The following is a 24,217-nucleotide window of genomic DNA, read 5'->3' on the forward strand; positions in this document are numbered from 1 at the left end:
GACCCGAACCGAGAGAGAAGCTGTTCCGCGTATAGGAGGTCCTAGTATGACGTCAGCGAACATGTCCTGTGAATCAGAAACAGGGACAGGTCATCAAGTGTGAGGGTCGTATTAAGGGTCGTATTATATATTATATTCTGCACCATGGCTGTTTAGCCTCCACTTCATTGAGCTGCTCTGGTACACCGTATAATAAATATGCCGTCCGCCAACCAAACATGTACAGACACCCTAATAAATACACCCACAAAAATGTACTGTTTAGAAACTGACATCTAATGACATTCATGGTAACATTTTATGCCTCTGTCCTAATTTACAGTCCCTTTCAGATGTAGTATGTATAGAGCATTTATAGGCCTACTTTCAGATATGTAATAGTAGTTAAACACAACTGGCTATTATAGTCTATCTGTCACTCAGACATTTGTATCATATCACAAATGAAACTTGAGTATGTTAATTGCTTATTAAGGCCATTGGGCTGATTTAAAAATAAATCCAAACAAACAAAAAGGTACAATAGTAGCCTATGAGTAGGCAATTACACCGTAATTACTTTAAAAAAAAAAAAGTGATTTCTGTGTGGGTTTAAGTGTTTATAGCCTTGTTGTGACATCAAAAGGCATTTTAAGGCATGTTAAATGGCAACCAACGTTTTCATACTTTGACGTCTTGTTACCACACACCTATCTTTTTTGAAAGTCTTCAAAGTATCAAAAGTGACCTTAAACTAGATCATAAGTTCCTGAGTTCTGATAGAATAACTGTCCTGTTCCAGTTTGTGACATCTAGTTTGCGGTTTCCCAATTGGTGAGCTTAGAATGATAAGGTTCTATCTCCGTTTAGGGCAGTTCAGAGATATTGAGCGTCAAAGTTTTTACATCCCATTATGTTTTGTGAGATGGAACCTTTGTATTTTATGAATTGAAACTCAAAAATGTCAACATTTTAAAAACAACACCACACAGGCATTAATAAACACCTAATGGATCAGATTATGTAAACAAAAACTCAATTTTGACAAAAATTGAGATAGAACCTTATAATTCTAACGTCACGCATTGCAACAGTCGACTATGGGACAGACTGCATGCTGCGAAATCAGTCAAAGCGCGTGCTTCCTCTGAGTGTCAGCTGATTCCAAGCAGCATGCGGAAGAAGTACTTGCAAAAACGTCAAGTAGTGCAAAAGTCTCCCAATAACAGTGACAGTGTGTTACAGCCCGCCGAAAGTTCAGTTGTTTTTTTCTTATAAAGGGGGACCTGGTGAACTCCGTTAGTTAGTAGACCTCACCCAGACTGTCATTGAGGGCTGTCAACATCTTAATAGTTATGGAACGCGGCGAATCCATGGTCGCAATGAATGGAACGCAAGTAAGTGAGCAACAAGGACTTGTTTGTCATGACATGTTATGATATCTCTCTGTCGTCGTTTATAAAACGTAATGGATACTGGATGGTTCTCGGGTGTGTTCATCGGTCAAATGTCAATTGTCGGTGCTTTTCTTGGTACCGTAACACCGTTAGTCTACCGGTTGGACGTCATGTGAAACGGTGTTTCAACTCCAGAACCTGTCCTGCGATTGTTGTTTGGCAGGAGTGACTGACAACATGTCCCCCAACAGTGTGATGTCATATCAAGACATAGGATATTATCAACCTCTTTGATCATGAATACAATTTGTGTTGGCCAAGTAAATAAACAATGGTGTGTAGTTATTAGCATATGTTTATGTTCTACATTACATACATCTCTGGGAATTAAAAATGATAGAACATAAAACTGTCTGGGTATCAAACCTTGTAACTTCATGATAACCTGCAAAGCTAAAGCCTACATTACCTATGGAGCCCACCATCACTCTACACTCAACTCTGGAGAGGGACATCTGGCATCTTACTTTCAACCACACGCGCTGTGCATAGTTAACATGTTGTAGTGAATTTGGGGTGGTGGTGGGGGTATCCCCAACACAAGTCTCTTATAACACACTGATAACATACCGAGATCCATATAATGACCCTTTACACTCTTTTGATCTCTTTCATTGATTTCCCAGGTGTCCTACATTGGACATGACTGTGAAGACATCCCAGGTTTTCTAGGTGAAAGCTATGGACATTTTGCAACGCGGTTAGATCTCAGCTTTAATCAGTTAAGGTAAGATATAAAAGTGCTTAGTGATGAACACATCCTAGTATTGTCTGGAGGGTGATGCTTAGTGTTGCAAATCTCTCGTAAAAGATAAAAACCTTTGTAATAATAAGAAAAAGATTGAATGCAGGTTATCTTTACTCAAGTCGTCATGGTAACATGGTTTTCACTTTCAAACATATGACCATAAAAGATGTTTCTTTTTTTAAGGTTATTTCTTTCTGAGTGGGCCAGTCCCGCTCATATTTCTCATTTTATTGGATATTAGTGAAGTTAGTTAGTTATATTGGAGTTAGTGAAGATAGACAGGAAAGTAAGGAGAAGAAGGTATGTCAGCAGGGCATGGGCCGGATTCGGACCCATGCCGACATGGGCATAATGTGTGCACTGTAGATCATGGTACCAGACCACTGGACCACCCTAGCCCATGACTCTAGATGTTTCTGATTGATCTTAGATGTATATCTGTTACGGTACATGTGGGAACACGGTACATGTGGGAAAACTAGGGTTAGGGTTAGGTGCTAGGGAGCTACGGTTAGGGTTAGGGCTAGGGGTAGCGGTAGGGTAAGGGTTAGGGATAGGATTAGGGTTAGGGTTAGACATGCCAGCATGTACTAAGTCGACCTAGCACCTAACCCTAACCCTCCCACATGTACCGTGTTCCCACATGTACCGTAACATATCCATATGTTTGACCAGAAGTCAAAGCCTTTGCTTATTGTTATTGTTATGATGGAAGATTGTTGAACATTTATTTCAATTCTTTTTTTTTAATTTCCCAAAAATATAGACTTTGTTTTCATTTGACACCCAATTCACATGCTATGATGAATTGCACATTTTGGTTCTCATGGGCCCTGTTATACAGAACTGCCTAGGGATGCACCGATACTGTTTTTTGCCACCGATATCGATAATCTATGAGCAATATCGTCTGATATACTGCCGATACCATACCGATCAAATATCAAATCTAGAATATGCTAGGGCAGAATGCTTGAAGTGGCCCACGACGCGTCTCCCTGTAGCTATGATGTCACTTATGCTGCGCTGTGACAGCACTCCATTGTGGACAGCCAGCTGAAGCGTGTGGGCCATACATCCTAGACTTGGTAATCCTGCATCTTGCATTGATTTGAGCATGTTTCGGGCATTGTCTCTCAGTATGACATGCACACGCGTGGGTCTCTATAGTGATTTGTCTTAGCTGGCATTTCTCCGCCTTTTTCTTCTCACTCTCTGCGGTCAACTTTTCAATCATTCCCATGCTCCGAGACGTGATGCAACTTCAACTGCCTTATTAAACTGGTTGTGTTGAAGGATTTTACCATAGCTCCCCCACGAGGGATTTTGTCCATGCACAGATTACAGATGGCATGTGTGACATCTGTCTCACACACTTTATAGTACTTCCACACTGTTACTCTTCGTGGCAACTATGTTGAGCTATTACATGCTTTTGCTGAGAAAGATGAAAAGTTAGCTAGACATTTGGAGACAGGTAGGCAAGACTATTGAAACTCTCACCTAGAAAGGGGTACATCTTTGTGAGTGACATGAAACGGACTCCTCTGTAGCCAATAGATAATCCCTTGTTGTTGTTTTATAGGGAGCTGGCTTTATTAAACTTTTTAGGTCTGTCATGACATTGGAGTCTGAATATGAGTGCAGTGATGTGTTTTTATGTTTTCGTCTAGTGTGTGTGCGAGCGTTAGCCTTGACAGCTAATGCATTTGGTTGCAAATGGGAGGCAAGTTAGCTAGCTAGATAGCCTGCATACTCAAGTAAAAAACGGTCCATATCCTCTGTTTACTAGCTCGGCGACTTCGCCGTTTATTGATCAGTGCTACTGCCAGCATGTCACTGTCGCTGTCAGCCATCTTGCAGGGTAAACACAACTTGCGTCGTTGTTATGGAAACGGTTGTCTGTGTCTCGTTGCGTCTCATCACCCATCGGTCGCAAGTAGTCAAGTTAAACCAGGGGTAGGCAACCTTTTTGATATGAAGTGCCATTTTTAAATGTTCTTGTTAATCAGTGTGCCAACCACAATATCAACATTAATTATGACTCGACATCAAACCAAACCAAACAGATCTGGGGGGTATTCCATCAACATTGCTAAAGGAAAATCCAGGCTTATTTTGATAAATCTCACAAATTACCAAAAATAATCCTGCAATTTTATTTCAACCACAACATAAACACAATTTTTCAGCAAAGAGCTATGTATGCAAAGCCACGTATGCTAAATAAACCGGCCTAACAGCCAATGTGATCCCTGGCCCTGTTCGCAGATTTCAGGCAGCTCCATTATCTGGGGGTGGTACTTAGATAGATAGACTTTATTTGTCATTGTTACAGTACAGGTACCAAACAACGAAATTTAGGAGGGGGAGGCTCCCCTGGTGTTTAAGAAAGGAAAAAGAAACACATTTTGGAAAAAGCATAGATGCATAAAATCACAAGAAGATAAAGAGCTGGTTTACATCAATAGAGGCTATGTACACAATCCACTGTACTATACTGCACAGATAGTCAACTAGGGTTGTCATATTGCACAAGAAAGTATTTTTTCACATTTTTTTAAAGTGTCACAGTTTGCAGGCTTGAAAATGTACATGTTTGTGCCTCAGCACTAGCTGCCATTACAATCCGTCCGGACTTGTCCTGGGCCCAGAACTTAGGCCTTTTCTGTGTTCAGGGCCTTGACGGCCCTGTGGTAGAAGCAGTTCTTCAGTCTGTTTGTCTTAGCGGCCGGGGTCCTGTACCTCCTGTTCGAGGGCAGCTTGACAAAGTGTTCGTGCCCAGGGTGGGTCGGGTCCTTGGAGATCTTGGAGGCCCTCCTGAGACAGCGTGTTTCGTACAGCTTCTCCAGAGAGGGGAGGGTGGCGCCGGTGATCCCCTGTGCTGTTCTCACGACTCTCTGTAGATCGTTTCTCTCCGCTGCCGTGCAGCTGTGGTACCAGTTGGAGATGCCGAAGGTGAGGATGCTCTCCACTGCGCCGTGGTAGAAGGCCACCAGCATCTCCAAGCAAGCAAGCTTGTGTGCACTTTTTAAGTTGCACACAAGCTTCGGAGCGGTCAGGTGTCAAACGGCTGCAGGAGAGGCTCAGAACGCTCGTCATGTGTGAGAATATCTGCTCACACAGATGGGTTGACCCCAAGACTGTCAGCAAAGCCAGTGCAATGTCCCTGAGACAGCTGAACTTCTCCTACAGACATCCACTGTAGCCCCTCCGCAACTTACACACGCTACGTCAAAACACTGCGCACCCCCTATGTCACCAGCCAGTGTTTTGATCAACCAGTTGAGTATTTTTTTTTTCAATCAAGTCATTTTTCAGTTTTTTACATATTCTGAAACTACAGATTGTAAGCTTTCACCTCAATCACAGAATGGGAGAAAAATGACTAATGAAACAGCAAACAAACGCTGTGAACAGTAGTATTTAGTTAACGTGTAACTGTTGTTTATTATATCGAGTGGGTACTTTAAAACTTTGAATTGCGCGTTATGAAAAATACCGAAAACCACATGTTGTCACAATAACTTTAATCACTTTAATTTTCGAGTCTGCAAGTGGTTTAGCCCTAGACTGGCTTGTGTCACCCCTGCTGTTGCTACAACATCAGGAACAGACGCAGGGTTAGACTTTTTTAATGGCTTCTATGTCGTTCTGTGTGCTTTACACTTGCCTAGAATCAATTTTATTTTGAAGTCGGACCGGAAAATGTATTAATGTCGCCAGACCCACTGCTTTAGTTATTTTTTCTGAGTGGGGCAGTCCCACCCATATTTTCTTTTTCTTTTTAATGACAGATATAGTAGAGATTATGACAGGAAGGATGGGTGAGAGAGAGAGAAGGGATGACATGCAGGATATGTCCGCGGCTGGAATCGAACCGGGAGCCCTGCGGCACATCCACTACGCCACCTAAGCGCCCCGCTGACCCCTGTTCTAAACGTTCTAAAACTGACCCGTCGCGTCTCGTCACCATAGATGTGAACTGGTCTCATTTGTCTCAGTCTCTACATTTGTACTCCCAGTTGTTCCCCAAATAAATGTGATTTACTAATTTAAATAGCCTGGCTAGTTAGGGCACGTAATACTGCACCATTACAAAGCTCATAAATATGGTCCTCTGTGGCTCAGTTGGTAGAGCATGGCACTAATAACGCTTAGATTGGGGGTTCGATTCCTACTAATACCATATATACTGAAAAAGAAAGTGTATGCACTCACTGCAATGTAAGTCGCTTTGGATAACAGCGTCAGCTAAATGTTTAATATTTTGTTATAAAATAATGTTCATTGTCAAACCAATAAAAAACTTGAAAGAGAATAGAGTAACCGCCACCACAACATCAACAATAGTAAACAAATTAATTAGCCATCAAAATATTGTTTAAATAGGGGATAGTTTCTGTTTTGTCTGACTGACTGTTTTTCTGTAAAAATTGTAAAGCGTCCTTGGGTTCTGTGAAAGGCGCTATATAAAACCAAGATATTATTATTATTATAATTCTTGTCAGCAAAAAGATTGTAAGAACAAGCACCGGGTTTGCGGGCACACAAACATTGTTTCCACACTTCACCTCCACTTCTACCATCTAAGCCTTATTTTGAGCCAGGAAAACCCCAGATTAGGTTAAAGTAGAGATTCTCAGATGTACATATGTACATCTTTATTATGACCTTTATTTTGAAACACGGAAATACATTTCAACGTTGTTGAGAATCACAACACAAACTCGCTAGTCAAGCCAAAATACTGCAATGCAATGGATTTGGTGAGTAATCCTCATTGCTACCTAGTAAATTAAATCAGATGCCTATATGTGGACCAAAACACTAGAACGTGTCACATATTGGTTTCACCTTTCAGAAATGTTTTATTTTATTCATAGTACCCTATTTAGTACCCGGTTTCAGGGTACCCAAAATGTATGGGACACTTGGGCTGGGTTGCACCAACATGGTTTAACTTTTAAACTGGATTAAATCAAGGTTTATCTACTAATCCTGTTGCACCAAACTTTAAACCTATCTTAAACCTAGTTTAAATAATTAATAATCCTGGTTTAAAGCTAATCCTCTGGTAATCCAGGTTAGATTAAATTCAAGTCTGTTGCACCAGTCATTTTAAATCTAGTTTAAACCTAGATTAGCAATTATATTTAAACCACCCCTGGAGGAGGTTTATGTTAGGTTTATTTTTTATTTAATGACAACATGGCTGCATATCTTCACTGGATGGGAATAGAGGAAAGAGTTTCTCGCAGGAATATTCAAGACAGATTAAACCCAATTGAATTTTATACAATTATTAATAACATTTTATTTAATAATTGTACTTAACAATGGTGAGTTTTCCCTACGGTATAGATTTACAAAAGTCTGTCATAATATACTGTGACAGTATGTATATACATGCTTTGGTCCTCATGTCGGCAATCAATCAAAATGTTCTGACTTTTCTTTTGAAACACGGAACTACGTTTCAACGTTGTTGAGAATTACAACACAAACTTGCTAGTCAACCCAAAATTCTGCAATGCAATGGATTGGGTGAGTAATCCCCACTGCTACCTAGTTAACACACTACTTTACATTGTTAGCAGGCTCACAAAACAAGCTGTATTCACATTTTTCGATCATTACATCGGATCCCGATATGAGGACCAAAGCATTAGAACGTGTCACATATACTGTCATATGTCAATATGATATATATGTTACGTTATAATATATCAATATCAATCAATATGATATGATACTGTCATATACCTCAATGGGAAGGTTGGACCAGCTATCAAGCATGGAAGTGAGAGGAACTCTGCTGTGCCACCATTTCTCCAGCTCCTAGTAGCTTTGTTTTATGCTACAGGGTGTTTTCTAATGTTAGACGGGGATCTTTTTGGAGTTCACAAGTCCAGAGTCTGTAGAATTGTCAGCAGAGTGTCATAGGTATATAATACCATGCCATCTACCGCATCGCGCATCTACATTTAGTGCAAGCTACCACCCGTCAATCAGAAACTCCGAAACGTGGGCTGGGCTAAGCCCCCGATGTTTCATGATCCAAACAACGGCTCTGTGTCGAAGTGTATAATAATAAAAAACAACTAACAGGAGGTTGGGAAGGCTTCAGGAGTGACAGCTAAGGGCAGCCCGAAGAGATGGGTCTTCAATCTACGACGGAAGACAGGGAGTGACTGCAGTCCTGACAGCGGTGGGGAGCTCGTTCCCCCGGCGCACTGGCAGGATGGTGAGGAGACGTGACCGGGCAGCACGACCGCTGCAACCCCGCAGAGGCGGTGGTGCCAGTCGGCCAGCAGGGGTGGAGGAGCGGAGTGAACGGGCAGGTGTATGGAGGCTGATCATTGCCTGCATATAGGAAGGGACAGTTCCATTTGCTGCCGGGTAGGCAAGCACAAGGGACTTAACCTAATGCAAGCTGCTATCGGGAGCCAGTGAAGGGGAGAACTCTGGTGCATGTTAATCTTTGTCTTATCTGTCCACAAGACCTTTTGCAAGAGTAACGTTTGAGTAACATTTGGAGAAAAAAAGGAACTGCCCAATATCCACAGCATACCATCTGTACAGCTCATCTGTGAAATATGGTGGAGGGGGTGTTATGGCTTCAGCATGTATGGCTTCCACTGGAACTGGCTCACTTGTCTTAATTGTTTATGTAACTTGACAGCAGCAGCAGGATTAATTCAGAAGTGTATAGAAACATCTTGTCAGGCCAAGTACAAGCAAATTACAATGACCCAAAACCGCCATAGCAACTAGGGAGGTTTTCAGGCCCAGAAAGTGGAAAGTCGTTGACTGGCCAAGTCAGACTCCAGATTTAAATCATATTGAACATGCATTTCATTTGCTGAAGAGGAGACTTATGGCAACATGTCCTAAAAAACCAACAACTGAAGATGACTGCAGTGCAGACTGTGGCAGTCATACCCAGTGTCTGGTGGGGTCAATGGTTCAGATTTCAGGCAGTTATTGCATGCAAAGTATTGTCGACCAAATACTAAACATGAGTGGTTAATTTGGACATTGGACATCACTTTTGGGTACCCTAAAATAGGGAGACTATGCATAAAACGTTTTTATTTTATTTCAGAATTTCTGAACAAGTCAGTTTTATTTAGTAAGTTTGCTTTCAAATCCAAACTTTTGGAGTGTAGAGCCAACATTCTTTCACTGTCCCATTACTTACGCAGGGCACTATGCACTCCAGTGTTTCCCCTACCATTGCCTTGGGGGGGGCGGGCCGCCCAATGGAATCTGCCCAACCCGAATCTGGCGAGTGGCAAGCCCATAGGCTCGTTGGTAACGTTAGTCCGCCGTAGTCTCGCATAGCCAGACCTATCTCCACACTTCGCGCTGTGCCAGCGCTGGAGAATAATACAAGATTTTGCGCAAGTGTGCGCGCGAGACGCGAGAGTTTTTGCCGGCTGTGATGTCTGCAGATTGAAAGTAAGCAAGTTGAAACGTTAGCAAATATAATTGCTGAGTGTTCTGACAGAGAAAGTTGGTTAAAATTGGTCGTTATTATCGTGACTAGAAAGTGTCTGACTATAGTTCCATAGTGTAAATAGTGTCAAAGAACTAGCAAGCTAGCTAGCTCAGAGGTGATGAGATGAGCTAGTCTCCCTGCACACTTGCCAGCTAAAGAGCTAACTGGAGGCACTTTATTATTTTACTTAAAGTAGATACTATCTTTCTTATTCTGCTAGAGTTGGGCTTCATGGTAATACCATAATGGCATATTTACAGTACATGGACAGTTGATTGAAGCATTGGAAATGTCTGTTTTTTATAGTTGGACATACGATTTTTTTTCAGGTGAGAGAGTAAAGTCAAATGATTATCTGACTGGATAATTGCCCACAGCAATCCAATATTCAATTATAATTATGTTATAAATTGATATGGATCAATTTATGCCTCTTATTAGATTATAAATACTCTGGCTGTTTTGTTTACCTTTTGGTTGACAGCAAAAGGGAGAGAGGAGGATAGGGAGGGAGAGAAGGAGAGAGAGCAGGATGGTGTCGGCACACCAGAGAGAGAGAGAGCAAGAACCAGGTGAGAAAGTGGACAGGTAGTCAAGACCACATAAGTAAGTAGCCTTGAGAACCGATGGTTCTGGAGCCTAATGGCCCATAGGGCAGGAGCCTATCTCCTGTTTCCGTAGCGTGAGGCGGCTTAATGTACAAGTACACCCCTGGACATGACGCTGGTTTGAGGCAGGGTTTTACCCCCTGGGGGGGGGGGTCCATGCCACGGTCCATGCCACCCCCTCCAAGGCAGCAAACCTAGGGGAAACACTGCACTCTAATACTGGAAAGGGGCCTCCCTTTGCTCTTTCACTCTCGTCCATGATGACATGATTGCATCACGCAATTCCAAGATTTTTCAGGTGCACTTTCAGGCTGTGAATCTCCCATTCTAGTAGAATGATTCTACCACATCCCACATGTGTTAGATTCAGTTGGAGGTGGAGGCTATTGGATTCAGATCCGGGTGACTGGGAAGGCCGCTGAAGAACGCTGAACTCATTGTCACGTTCACGAAACCAGTTTGAGACGACTTGCTTTGTGACATGGTGCATTATCATGCTAGTAGCCATTAGAAGATGGGTAAATTGTAGCCATGAAGGATGCACATGGTCAGCAACAATACTCAAATAGGGTGTGGCATTCAAGCAATGATTGATTGGTATTAACTGGCCCAAAGTGTGCCAAGAAAACATTCCCCACACCATTACACCACCTGAATGAATGAAAAGGTTTACAGGTGTTCCTAATGAAGTGTCCGGTGAGTGTGTATGTTACCACCACTACATCACTAATGACATGATGCTGCAGCTTTGTTTATCACTTTTAGAATCGTCTTTTTCTTCTACTGGTAATAAAAACCGCATCAAAGATATACTTCCCCATTTTTTACTGCACATTCAACTCAACACAATCCCTGACCTGTCATCTCAGGTCTATGTAGTATGTGCATTACGTGGTCGGAGGCGTCATCAGAACATCAAAGACCTCTCGGGTGCACCAGAGCTGGCTCTGTCTACCACGCTGTGTTTAGATAAAAGGCTTGATCAATACATGTGATGTGTTAATGCAGCGGCAAATAGAATAAAAGATTCCTCTGACAGGACATGAAGGATCACCTCGTGGCAGCTGGTTCATGGGGTGGCAGGGGGGGGGGGGGAATGCCATTCCACTTCAACAGCAGGACTGGCAAAGTTGATCTGACAGGTAAAAAGAGAGATGATGGTTACGAGGTGCTTTTGTTTCAGAGCTCTTTTCTTGACCTGTCAGGGCGTGAAGGGCTTTTTTTGTCGTGAAAATCGTCGTCTTGGGGTCAGTTATCTGTGCTGGAAACGTGGATTCTTTTCCGTTTAATTGATTTGCTTTGCGTCGGGGACTGTCACATTAATAATTGCTAAATCCTGCACTGCCCCAGTGTGTTGTGCGTAAATGTGTTGCTTATCAGAGCATTACTATTCCTAATGAACCATTGCCATTGGAAAATGAGCATTGGCTCACTGGATTTTGATTTGCCTTTTCATCTATTGAAGGCCTTTATTATATGTATATATAATATGTATATATATTAACCTTTATTCAACCAGATAGGTCAGTTGAGAACCAATTCTCATTTACAATGACGATCTGGCCAATTGGCAAAACAGAGGCAAGTCTGTACACAAAACACAACACAGTATATACGATATAAAACACAACCCAATATATACAATATAAAACATGAGTGCAATACACGACAAGTATCAAAAACATCTATACATCACAACACAGTATGTAAAAGACAGCAGGGACCAGGGGGAGGTTATCTTAGAAGCAGGTGCAGTGATCCGAGACAACATCTAAAAGTGAGTGTTTAAAGGTGGGTAACGCGATTAGAGTGGTGAGTTTTAGTGTCAACTGCAACGCATTCCAGTCAGTGGGGGCAGCAAACTGAAAAGAATGACGGCCAAAGGAGGTGCGGACTTTGTGGGGGACCAGAGTGATATATTTGTTGGAGCGGAGATTGCGTGTGCTGGATGAGAAGTTCAGTATTAAGCAGAGGTAGGGGGGGGATTTGCCGATGATGGATTTACAGATGAACTGATACCAGTGGGTCAGTCGCCTGGTGTGGAGTGATGGCCAGTTGACTTGGGAGTGTGTTGAAAGGGGCACCAGTGACAAAGCGGATGGCAGTGTGATGGATGACGTCCAGTTTATTGAGAAGGTTTTTGGGGGCAATCCTGTAAATGATATCTCCATAGTCCAGAATTGGCAGGATGGTCATTTTTACCAAAGTGTGTTTTGCAGAGTGGGTGAAGGAAGCTTTATTGCGGTACAGGAAACCAATTCTTGTTCTGACTTTTGTGAGTAGGTTATTGATGTGGGTTTGGAAGGAGAGTGAACTATCGAGCCAGATACCTAGATATTTGTATGTGTTGACAAATTCTAGTACTGACCCATCCAGTGAGGTGATTTTTGGGGGACAGGAGGCTTGGGGTAGGGTCCGATTGAAGATCATGCATTTAGTTTTATCGGTGTTTAGGAGAAGATGGAGGTTGGAGAAGGCATATTGGATGCTATTAAAGCTGTGTTGGAGGTCGGTCAGGGCAGTGTTCAGAGAGGGGCCAGACGTGTAAAGAATGGTGTCGTCGGCGTACAGATGGATGTAAGAGTTGCCAGCCGCGTGAGCAATGTTATTTATAAAAATATTAAATAGTGTTGGACCCAGAATGGAGCCCTGGGGGACACCCATGGACAGGGACATTGGGTCAGACAGCAGGCCTTCAGCTCTCACAGACTGCACACGACCAGAGAAGTAGTTGCTAAACCATGCCAGGCATTCCTCTGCGAGTCCAACATCCTTGAGTCTGTCAAGCATGAAGGCCAAACAAAGGTAATTGTGTATAATGTGAAAACTGCAGCGTCCCTCAATAGATGTTCCACTGGTTACTCTACTACAGGGTGTTTCACGTCGGTTCCTGAAGTGTTATTAAACTGTTAACAATAGTAGAACATTTAATGAATGGTTTACTCCATGGGTTAATTGAAAATCCTGCAATATTAGTTTCAGGTCAGCTAAACTGTGAACTACCGGTATGTATTTTACATGATCTTTAATGCATACAGGTATATTATGAATGTGTTATTCATACTGTATGACATTATAGACGCTCAATAACAGAATCATAACTCAAATGAGCATAATAATGTAAAAAGATACGAGCTTTTCCTTTGCTTCATGTGCATGTCATGGTTGTTTGATTATTGTGGCTGGATTTTTACTGTGCCAAAGACACATAGAAGAGACAGTCATGTGAGGCTTATTGATTTAGATGATATACGTTTGGCTTATTACAGACTGGTTAGTTCCCTTCGTTGACCTCTGATCCTCAAATATGATTTCAAAACAGTCAGGATTGTGTTCAGGTCAGGTGTTGCCCAATGTTGACCAATAGAGAGCTGTTTACATAGAGCCTCCGTCTTAGTCCACAGTTGATGTTTCCGTGCTTTAATGGATACGGAAGCTTGCAAGCTGCAACACACAGCTGTATGGAAGATGACTGAAACAAGTGAAATGTGTGTTGGTTTTGGAAAAGATCAAGGCTTGCATTTGTGTTTCTTGCCCTTGAATGTGTCACATTAAGAGCTTGATGTCCAGAATGAAATATTTATAAGTCTGACATTACTAATTCATTATACATTTTTAATTTAGTTAAGGGGGAATCTTAGATGCCAGTTTTCATTACCGAACTTCAAAGGACCGTATGGACAGAGGAGCAGAGCAGAAGCAATCAAGTAGTACCAGAGCCATTGGGGGCTGATATCGATATTGATATTGATTGATTGATTGATTGATTGTTGCCAGCATGTTGTACAACACAACACTTCATTTTGACACTCTGTATTTTAGGTTTGTGCAATAACATCTAGTTGATTTTGACGATATAAAGCAATGCTGCTCTTCGTATTTCATCATAATATTTGACTACATCTTATCAGCCTATCATACCACCAACATTTTGGTATGAACTGTATACCATAACTAACTTCCTGTTTCTTTTGGAAGACATTATTAGTTATTATTATTATTAGTTATAGATCAAACCACTGTAGCACCCTGAGTATTTCCTGAACACGTGAGGCTTTCAAAACGTGAGTTCCTCCTTTTCAGGTCATGTGGTTGAGGAGCAACTATGGCCCCTCCCTCTTCCCCTTCACTCAAACCCGGAAGCTGTCGAGGTCACGTGACCTGTTCTCTGAGGTCACGCAGATGTGAAACGGTGGCTGGGGTGGAGATGTGAAATTGAATGAGTGATGGGGCCATGTGATGGTGATAACAGTGGAGGACGTGGAGTGGTTGGGCCCGACAGTGCTCTCTCTCTCTCTCTCTCTCTCTCTCTCTCTCTCTCTCTCTCTCTCTCTCTCTCTCTCTCTCTCTCTCTCTCAGAGGCTTTTATCCCCTTAAGACCTTCCCCACCACAGCCCAGGAGGACAAAGGCACCCAGTCACTCAGCTTAGAAGAGTGACTTCCAGTCTGAAAATGAAATGAGCATGAGAGAAAAGCACAGGGATGAAGTTAAGCTGTATGTTAGTGGTCAAGTGGTCTGTCCCCGGGAAGTCTTGGTGCTACTTATTAATCACTTCAGAACAACTTGTGTGATGGTTATAGCCTATCATGCTTCATTTCACAGAGAAAGACACCAGTGAACTGACATTCTGACCCCCCCCCCCCTTTTTGCATTGTCACCAGAAGTCCCCCAAGCACTATAACTGGCTTCACGAAAAATTCATATTCTCTGAAATATATGAGTCGACTACCTTCAGAAAGATTCATTTTCTTCCTGCCATATTACTGTAGCCAAGTGGATGACGGTGTGTCAGAAAGTATTGTGGGTAATATGCTCATTTCTGTCTGCACAATTGACAGAGCTCACCTCAAACTTGACACACCGAGTCACAGTGAGAACGAAGTAGCGCCTTTCCCTGAGTGGTGCCGTGCGTGCGTATGTGTGTGTGTGTGTATGTGTGGGTATGTGTGTGTCTGGGTGTCTGTGTGGCGGAGAAGTTAATGACGGGACAACGTTGGGGGCGCAGTCTGTCACACCTCCACCTCTCTCACTGCACCGAGCTGTCAGGGGTGTTGCATCAATGTGTCGAGGGAGTTCACACTCAGGTTTGTTGTTGCGAGACAGGGTCGGATATTATTGTGTTGGTGTCCACTTTGTTTCAGATAAGCAGTGTGCGTGTCCAGTGTGTGGTGGTGGGGAATGCCTCGTGTTGGCACGATTCCCCCTCTGTAACTGTGTCCACGTTGAGCCAATGTCTGTGGAAGGTGCTTGCATCCGTTACCTGCGGTAGTATCATATTTGACATTGGAGTTTTGAGGAGCTTCCGTGAGTGTAAGGCGTGTGGGGAACGTTTGTGTTATGCGATGGTTTCAGAACAACAGACAAAGGAGTTACCAACCCCTTTTCGAGATGAAGAGTGACAACCAAAAAAACCCAGACGCACAGCTGTATAAAAGCTATGTCGCTAGTGGCAGCCGTTTTGCATTTTAATGACAAATCAAGTATGCTAACTGGCGTTTTAACAGGAAAGTGCTCGAAATGTCACCCGGCCTGTCAAAATGTGATGTAAGTACTCTGATGAAAAGAGAACAAAGAAGACAAAGTAGGGAGGCCTGGTACACTGATAAATGAAATAAAACCTTGTATGGGCTGTCAGCTGTGTCGTTTTATATTCATATCTAAAGCACATTATGGTATTACTCCGCCGCTCACGGCCTCACTCATCTGTCTCTCTTAATTCGTCACAGGCGTGCCTCTGTCTTTCAAGTCCCTGTATGTCAACACGGGAAGGGTCCTGCTAATTGACAAATGAGTGTCACAGACATGAAGTGCTCCTTCTCTCTCACAGCTAGGTAGACTCTGGGCGTTTGATGGGGAAGGGAGGGGGGCCCTATTATTGGCATAAGCCCAGTAAGAGGCATTAGACTGGGCCTGAAATGAGAAGTGACAATGGGGAAAGAGAGGCTGTCATTGTCTTGGCTTGAGTGTTCAATCTAGTGCCGGAGATGGCAGTATGCAGATAAAGTGTCAGTTAGGGAGAGAGAATATGAAAAAATGTCTGTCGGCACGACGTTCTCAAATCACTCAACTCTGGATGTGTGTGTCTGGATCGCTGCTGGTAAGGAGATATATTTCATATTAGATCTATCAAGGGGTAATGTCCAGGGATAAGCAGGTCTGTATCTCATGAATTAGGGAGTATCCAGTGTTCCTTAAGATTCAACAGATTTCCACAAGAGAGATGAGAGAGACACAGCCTGGCAGGAGATAATGTATTCCTATCTGGAGCTATGCTATATCACATCTCTGGTATTAAAAACACCCCTTTTAATTTTCATTGGAACAATTTTCTCAGTGATGGACTACTCAGGGGAAAGTACTGGGAAGATGGAGAGCTCTAGAAATAGCTCTCTCTAAAATTGGATAGATGGAATGGACGGTGAAATTGAGGAGGTCTAATAGATTTGGTTGTCTGCTGTTTTTCCCATCTCTCCAATTTGAATATGTTTCCTCTTTTGTCATTCTGCATCTTTGTTCAGTGATGACGACTTGCAATTGTATAGTATTTGATAAAAAGCTTATGTTCTGTCGGGAATTGAACAGAGTTCTAGGCTTTGGTATAACACTTAACATTAAGCTGCCATGTACTGTAGATGCTACACCCAGTCCTGTTGCCAAAATGTATATCGTAACTGTACTGTAAAAAACTTCCAACTTCCAAACTTCCTTCCCTGAGGGATCCAATAGAATGCCCCAATAGGACAGAGTGCCCCAACGTGTAACACTAAAGGTAGCCTGTTAACTAGCTCAGGTTTATCAATACTGTATGAGTAGCAGAGCACCAACCTCGCCTAGAGCAAAGAAAACCCACATTCTAACAATGTGTGTGTGTGTGTGATTTCACACTTTTTACCGGGGAAATTTACTGAGAACATTATTCTCATTTGCAGCAAAAACCTGAGAATTTAGCCAAAGACAGAGGTGTTAATACGCCTAGTCTTGAGATAAGTGCCATGGGATCTTTAACGACTCAGAGGACGGTTTAATGTCTCTTTCGAGGGATGGCAACCTCTGCAGGGCAGTGTCCCATTCACTGCCTGGCACATAAACCAGAGGGAGGTTGCACCCCCACTTCCAGAAGCCTATTTTGGTCCCCCCATCCAAGGATTGACTGAGGCATACCCTGCTTAGCTTCCCAGACAAGCCAGCAGAGGGATGCAGGGTGATATGGCTGCTACTGCATGTGTGGGTATGTGAGTTTGTTTGTTCGGATGTGAAGGAAGGGTTCATAAAAGGTCTCGCTATCTGCATCTGACGCCCATGTGTCAAAGTAAACCTAACCGTAGTCAAATGAAATCCCGCTGGAGAGAGACCTCAAGAGATGTGACGCCCAAGGAAAGGGCACTGTCTTACAGTAAGACCAGCCAACAAGAGGAAAAGATTAGAAGGGTCTTTTCAAATTTGTTTTGAAATGTTTCTCGGGGGCAAGTCATGCACTCTCTCTGTTTTGGTGAGATGACAATCTTGTATCTGATAGAAAACATTTTTCTTCCACATATTGCAGCCAGACCGCAGACCTCAATGTGGTATTAATCTAGAGCTCTCTTTCTCTGTTGACTTGACTCATCTGACATAAATGAAAAAGCAGGTATCATGATGTGTACTGGTTACACCATGATGCCTGTCTGTCTGTCTGTCTGTCTGTCTGTCTGTCTGTCTGTCTGTCTGTCTGTCTGTCTGTCTGTCTCTCAGCCACTCTGCCTGGCCTCCTCCACCGTCTGTCTGTCTGTCCGTCCGTCACACAGAGTGTGTCCATGTTGTTCTATTAAAGTTCCTAACACTTAGCTTTGCATAACCCCTGTAGTTCGTTGGTTGACTTGGGTTATGTTGTGTGACAGTGCCACACATGAACACTGTCAGGCGCCCTACATGGTTGTACTGGGTCTCTTTAGATGGACATTGACTGTAGTCTAAGTGAAACATAGATCACACCACCGAATATAGTTAGGCTGATTTACACGCTGTTCGTGACGCTGACAACTGAACGCTAACAAGAGTGACTCAACAGGGTTTTTGTCTTTTATCCAACTATCTTTTATACCCAGTATGAATGGGGGCTGAAGTCCACATGAGTAGACCTTAGTCCTCCAGCCAGCTCCCAGCTGTACAGTCCCTTTCACCAATACTGTATAAATCCCCCTATGTCTCTGTTACAGCACAACAAAAGCTCACTGATGGCAGGCCGAATCAACTGTAAATCAACGTCAGGGGCCACCGGCCCTTCTAGAGCATTCCGCTGCACGCTTTCTAATCTCAGGCCATCTCAATGGGCGTTGGGGATTCGGAATGGAATGGAATGGGAACATCTTTATGTTTCTTTTGTTCGAATTAAATATATACCAGGGCACTGGTGCCATTCCTTTTATGACTGCGTCACATTTTTTATTGTATATCCCAAGACGAATGGCGTGCCACTGACACGAAGATTTACAAGCCTTCAGCTTGCAGTGGCAGGCCTTTAGAACGGCCTTTAGAAGGGCCGGCTGACACACAGCCAACACTGTGGAGGGGGAGAATAAAAGCTGACGTTTTATTGGCTCCAAGGAAGAGAGATGGAGGGAGTGAGGAGGGAGAGAGAGGGAGAGGAGGGAGAGGGGGGGGGGGGGGGGGCGGGGAGAGAAAGAGAAAGAGAATCTGTTTATGTACTTTATGTTTTTTAACACTGTTAACTGTCACACAGGCTTCACCGTGTCACGAAGAGGACCGGATTTATTGGGTATTATTTAGAAACTTGTCAGTGGTAATGACTCCGGCTATGATTTCAATTATCACCCACTAAATATAGCTTAATTCACTGCTTCACTGGACATAATTAGCTGACCTGACATCATTTTCCAGAAAAATTCGATACCCATGCTATTTTAATATTTTATGTTGACCACCGATTTAATTTTCCTCCCGGTGCTTGGCATGTGGCACGGTCCCACTCCCTCATGTGCAGTTGTACTGTCAGAGCTATTGAGTTCAAAGCCATCCCAGGGATATATTTTTTCCATTGACAGAAATCCAATTAGTTTTAGTACACAGTCTGGCTGAATAAAAAGGCTCTTAAAATCTACAATATGTTTCCTTAGCGTTTTAGCAGAGCGCAAAGCTCAGTGATGGATGTTTATGGGTTGACCTGATGGGGCCCGTGCGGACATACTCCCCGTTCTATTTTGACAAGTTAAAAACAAACCGGGCCATATGTCTTACTTATTTTGATAGCTACACCAGAGTCTGTTAATATTGCATAACAACTACTGTACATTCACTAAGATCTCGAATCTCTTCGTACATATTTAAACACTGATTAAATACTTTACGACTAACCCACAAAACGTTGCCGTAAGACCATGTAAATAAGAGGCAAAAAAAAGAATCATGTTTTATTTATTAGTGACATGTTTAGTAAGTAGGCGATTTGTGGTGAGCTAATGTGTAGTCGAGTTTTGACATGAGGGTGTGCATTTTTAAACAAGTGTAAAAAGGGAGATGATTAGGGCTGGCACTCAGCTACCAATAACATTCCTGCCGCCTATAGGTGAAGCTAAGGGCGCATCTCATTAGTCTAAAGAGGCTTCCTCTTCTCTCCTCCTTGCCTTCATCTGCACCTATGTGAGAAATCAATATAGATAGATAAAAAAGCAATACATTGGATGCATTTTGCTCCCCTGTCCAGGTTCCTTTTGTTCAGTACAGCTAATGGAAAGGCTAGGAGGAGAGGAAGCCAAGCCAGACTATTGAGACACATCCTCAGTCTTTGTTAGTCCATGGCTCATCTACTGTACCGTTTACGCTCCCCCATCTACTGGAGTAATGATGTAAGCAACTGGAGACATGGAACCTATTAGAACTTAGCGGGGGGGGGGGGGGGGGAGGGTGACGGGCGGGGGGGGGGCATACAGCCGTATTTCGACTTCCCACTGGACGTGTCCCAAACTGAGGAGAGGGTTGGAGCCGTTTGGAAGAGGAACAAAGGAGTTCCCTTTTTTCGGTATCGCCCGGGCAGTTACGGTCGCTTCATGCCTCTCAATCTCACCACAGCTCCTACTGGAGAGCTCAGGGTTGGAAAGTGAAGACAGATACACGGGTTTATCAAGCCAAGGTTTTAGAGCGTGATTACAGCTCTTGCCATGTTTAAAATTCGTTTTGTTTTATTTGCGCGTGCGTGCGATTGCAGGGGGCGGGGAGGGGAGGGGGTGGGGGGGTGGGTAAAGAGGTCCACATGATAAATGTATTATATCCCACCACAATAAACATGTATTTTAAACCCATTCCTCATTAGAGGAAGTAGGCCTGGGAGCACTCATCATCATTATTGTTACAAAATGTTTGACATTACGGCTTTGCAATAAATGGTACCTAAAACTAATAACCTTTTAACCTCAGTGTTTTGAATCATGTTTCAAAGTAGTTTACCACCCGTGGAGTGATAAAGTACAGTGGACTGTCTAATTCGTTTACCTTGCAAACTCAGCTCAGTCTGAGAAGAGTCTGGGTGATTCTTTTTCCCTTTTTTTCTTTTTCTTACCCCTGTAGAATACTACCTCCGGACAACTGTCCCACATTCTCAACGCAGCTGTAACACATTTCCCCTTTCCATTTCAGATAAACTCACTCACATCTTTCACAGCTCCGGCTTATAAAAACTCCCTGACTGTCACAGCCACCATCCCTACAACCTGATATTGGTTAGCTAGGACGGTCTGTGGAGAATGATATGACCCCCCTCCCCCCCCTCCCCTCCATTTCTCTCTCTCTCTCTCTCCCTCTCTCTCACTCTCTCTATTGTTTACCTTTTAATGTTTATTGTGGCGTGGGCCTATTTCATTTTAACTGCACAGGCCACAGTTATCTAGAAAACAATGTGGTTGGACGACCTCGGGAATCAGAGGCAGAAAGACGGCGTTTATAGTTACAGATGACATCCATCAGCATGAGAATGGGTTTTAATGACTAGGCTGCAAGACATCAGTGGGTCGTTGCCTCATTTTTTACTGAGGCACATGTTGAGATAAGAAAACAGTGACGGCATGTTTCATGTCTGCGCCTCTTCAGTAGAAAAAAAGAAAAGTATCTTGGTGAAACCGGGCGTCCATTTTGGCTCTTATAAAGGTACTTATTTGATTCCGCTCATGGAAACGTCTGACCAACAGGGTTATATGCAATGTCTCTGATCACCACGGAGACGGTTTCCAAGCAAGCGAATCTCTGTATCAGTAGTCGACTGAGCAGCAGACCAAACATCCCTCTGATCATCTCACTGTCTGTCCAGACGTTTGGTGATGTTTATAAGAGTTTTCCCTCGGTGTTGGTGGTGGGGCCAGACCTTTTGTACTTGGGGCGAAAAGTTCCTTTAAGTTCTCCCTCTGTCTGTCTGCTGCTGGGGCTCTTGGGTCTTCAGAACTCCCTGTCTACAGAGATGCTTCAAAACACCAAAAGATGAGGGAAGAAGAAGAAGAGGAGGGGGGGGGGGGGGGGGGGATCGTCAGGAGAATACAGTGTTTATTTACAGGCAAGCCAGGAGGACACAACAGGGTCTGCAGACTTTGGATCTGAGGGTTGTTTGTGTGTCAGACAGATGAAAGAATTGGAGAGGGAGAAATCCCTTTAACTGCCTGGGCTGTTGCAGCCAGCATTGGCAGTAAGGTAAAGAGAGATGACTTCACAGGGGCTAACCTATAAGGCATGTGTGACAGGGTCTGGTGTTTTAGTCCACAAGTAGGGCAGTTTTTCAGATTATGAAAGGGCAGATTATAAGATTTCAAATGATGAGTCATTCAAAAGAATTGAACAAGATAGGCGTATTTGAATATTGATACCCCCCAAAGCAACGAACAGAGAGATTCAGCCTCAAAGTTTTCACAGACACAGGCAGGTAATGGGCGGGAACAATAGTTAACTCCACCCCCAACCACTCCTCCAGGACAACCACTCCCCCATTACACTACCTGTCATTATATTCCTGTCATGTCAGTGGGGTTGTCAGCTAAACCTCGGGAAACACACTTGCAGGGCTGACATGTTTAAATTGCTAATAATAATAATAAGTCAAGATTCATGATTTTGTATTGCCAAAATCTCTACTTTACTGTCAAGTCTACTACTACTGTAGTTTGGCATTAGTTACTACTATAACTAGCATTAGGCTACCAGACAGGCTCACTTTCCCATTGAAATCGTCATCTTTCTTCTCAAATCTGCAGGACAGAAAACAATACAAAGGAAAGATAGATCTATTTTGTGATATAACATGTATTATTTTCATATTCTACTATACGCTTTTCATATTAACAAGAAATTATGAAATGAATGAGGATGAGGAGAATGAGGTTTTTGTCTAAAAGACAATTCAGCTCATGTCATACTTACATAGCATTGTGTAATCTGTGGAAACAGCTTTGAAGATGGCCACTGCAACATCCTCAAAAGTTGCTGCAAAACAGTGGCACCACTCCACCACACCACATTATTGTTGCTTTTAACTGGATGTATAAGGTTACGAACTCCAACTTTTTTGATAACATGTTTATGACATTTCCCACTGAACATGAAGGATATATATTGTTTTGGTAGGGTTACGGTTAGGGTTCACAATAGGAAGTGACATTTCATCATCAACACAAGTTTTCTCTCTGGTGTTTTGTACCAGTGATTGTACAATATTGTTATACACTGATTTCTTGAAGATGTACTTGTTGTAATTTATCAAAATGACAAGTAAAAACCTTTTAAAGCATGTCCGTTCAACATCTTTGAGTAGATGTTAGTAAGAACCGTCATGGCAGTAGAGTGTCATGGTTGCTTTGCTATGCTATCATCCAACACGTTACAGAGATAAATCGCACAGAGGCAGCCCATCCTTCCATGGAGCGCCATTGAGACACACAAACACACACACACACACACACACACACACACACACACACACACACACACACACACACACACACTGTGAGTGTGTTGTGAGTGTATCCTTCCACAGTCCTGGCTGTTTAAATTAATTATTAGTTTTATAGCGAACCCTGAGGCCTTGCACAGGCAGCTAATCCCTGTAGAGGTCTAATCCGACCCTAGCGTTACAGAAAATCAATGCTGGCCTTTGGTGTTGGCATGCCATCAGGGCAGGGGGACACATGTCAGACTGTCCTCCTGATTTTTTCATGAGGTGTGTTTTTGAAGATGTTAAACCAGCGGAGGATGCTTGAGGTGCAAGAGAACTGAAAAGAATATCCGGAAGCAATGAAAGGATTGGATGGCGCAATTTCTCATGAGGGGGGGCGTTGGGGAGTGGAATTTTGACTGGAAAAGAGTATGAGTTTAGGAGGGCAAGATGGAGACTGCTCCACCGTCCGTCCTGCGTGAGTGAAACAGCACATGAACAAGGTTATACCGTACATGTAACATACAAACGTATTACTTCAGGATATCAAGTGAATTTGTGTATCGTAACTCAGTATCTAGTTGGGGTATCTAGTGTCCCAACCTGTTTTGGTCATTTTCTGTTGATAATAGTTTTTGCGGATGGTATGACTGATGTTCATATTGGAGCCATGAATGGGTGACCTAACTGGCAACCTCTGGGATGATGGATGGATGTGGTGGGTGAGTGCTCTGCAGTCATCAAGGATTTGAAGGGATTTTCTTTCCATTGACTGACTGCAGATGGAGTAAGTAATCTGAGTTGCACCAAGCTGGTTATTTTCATTGGCTTTGCTTTATGATTTTTTTTTGTTGTGTTTCTGGTTTAAAGATTAGACTATTGCACTGGCCAATTTGTTTGAAAAGAAGGATTTGATTTTCTCACTGAACAATCAGTCAAGAAATGTCCCATTAGCATCTCAATTTAAACACTTCTTTATAATCAGAGAAAGACACATTCTATCTTGCCTGACCATG

At 43.0% G+C, this 24,217-nt stretch overlaps 1 protein-coding gene across 1 annotated transcript in view; it reads left to right on the forward strand.

Annotated features, from left to right (window-relative positions):
* Positions 1 to 1,243: 1,243 nt before the first annotated feature.
* Positions 1,244 to 24,217, forward strand: part of lrmda (leucine rich melanocyte differentiation associated) — a 277,824-nt gene continuing 254,850 nt past the window's right edge. The window contains exons 1-2 of the mRNA XM_080531310.1: positions 1,244 to 1,376; positions 2,063 to 2,163. Of these exons, the coding sequence (XP_080387436.1) occupies positions 1,335 to 1,376; positions 2,063 to 2,163 (143 nt within the window). The 5' untranslated portion in view covers positions 1,244 to 1,334. The remainder of the gene's footprint in view (positions 1,377 to 2,062; positions 2,164 to 24,217) is intronic.

The sequence above is a fragment of the Nansenia antarctica genome, assembly GCF_963989245.1.
Source record: "Nansenia antarctica genome assembly, chromosome: 1".
Classification (NCBI taxonomy): domain Eukaryota; kingdom Metazoa; phylum Chordata; class Actinopteri; order Argentiniformes; family Microstomatidae; genus Nansenia; species Nansenia antarctica.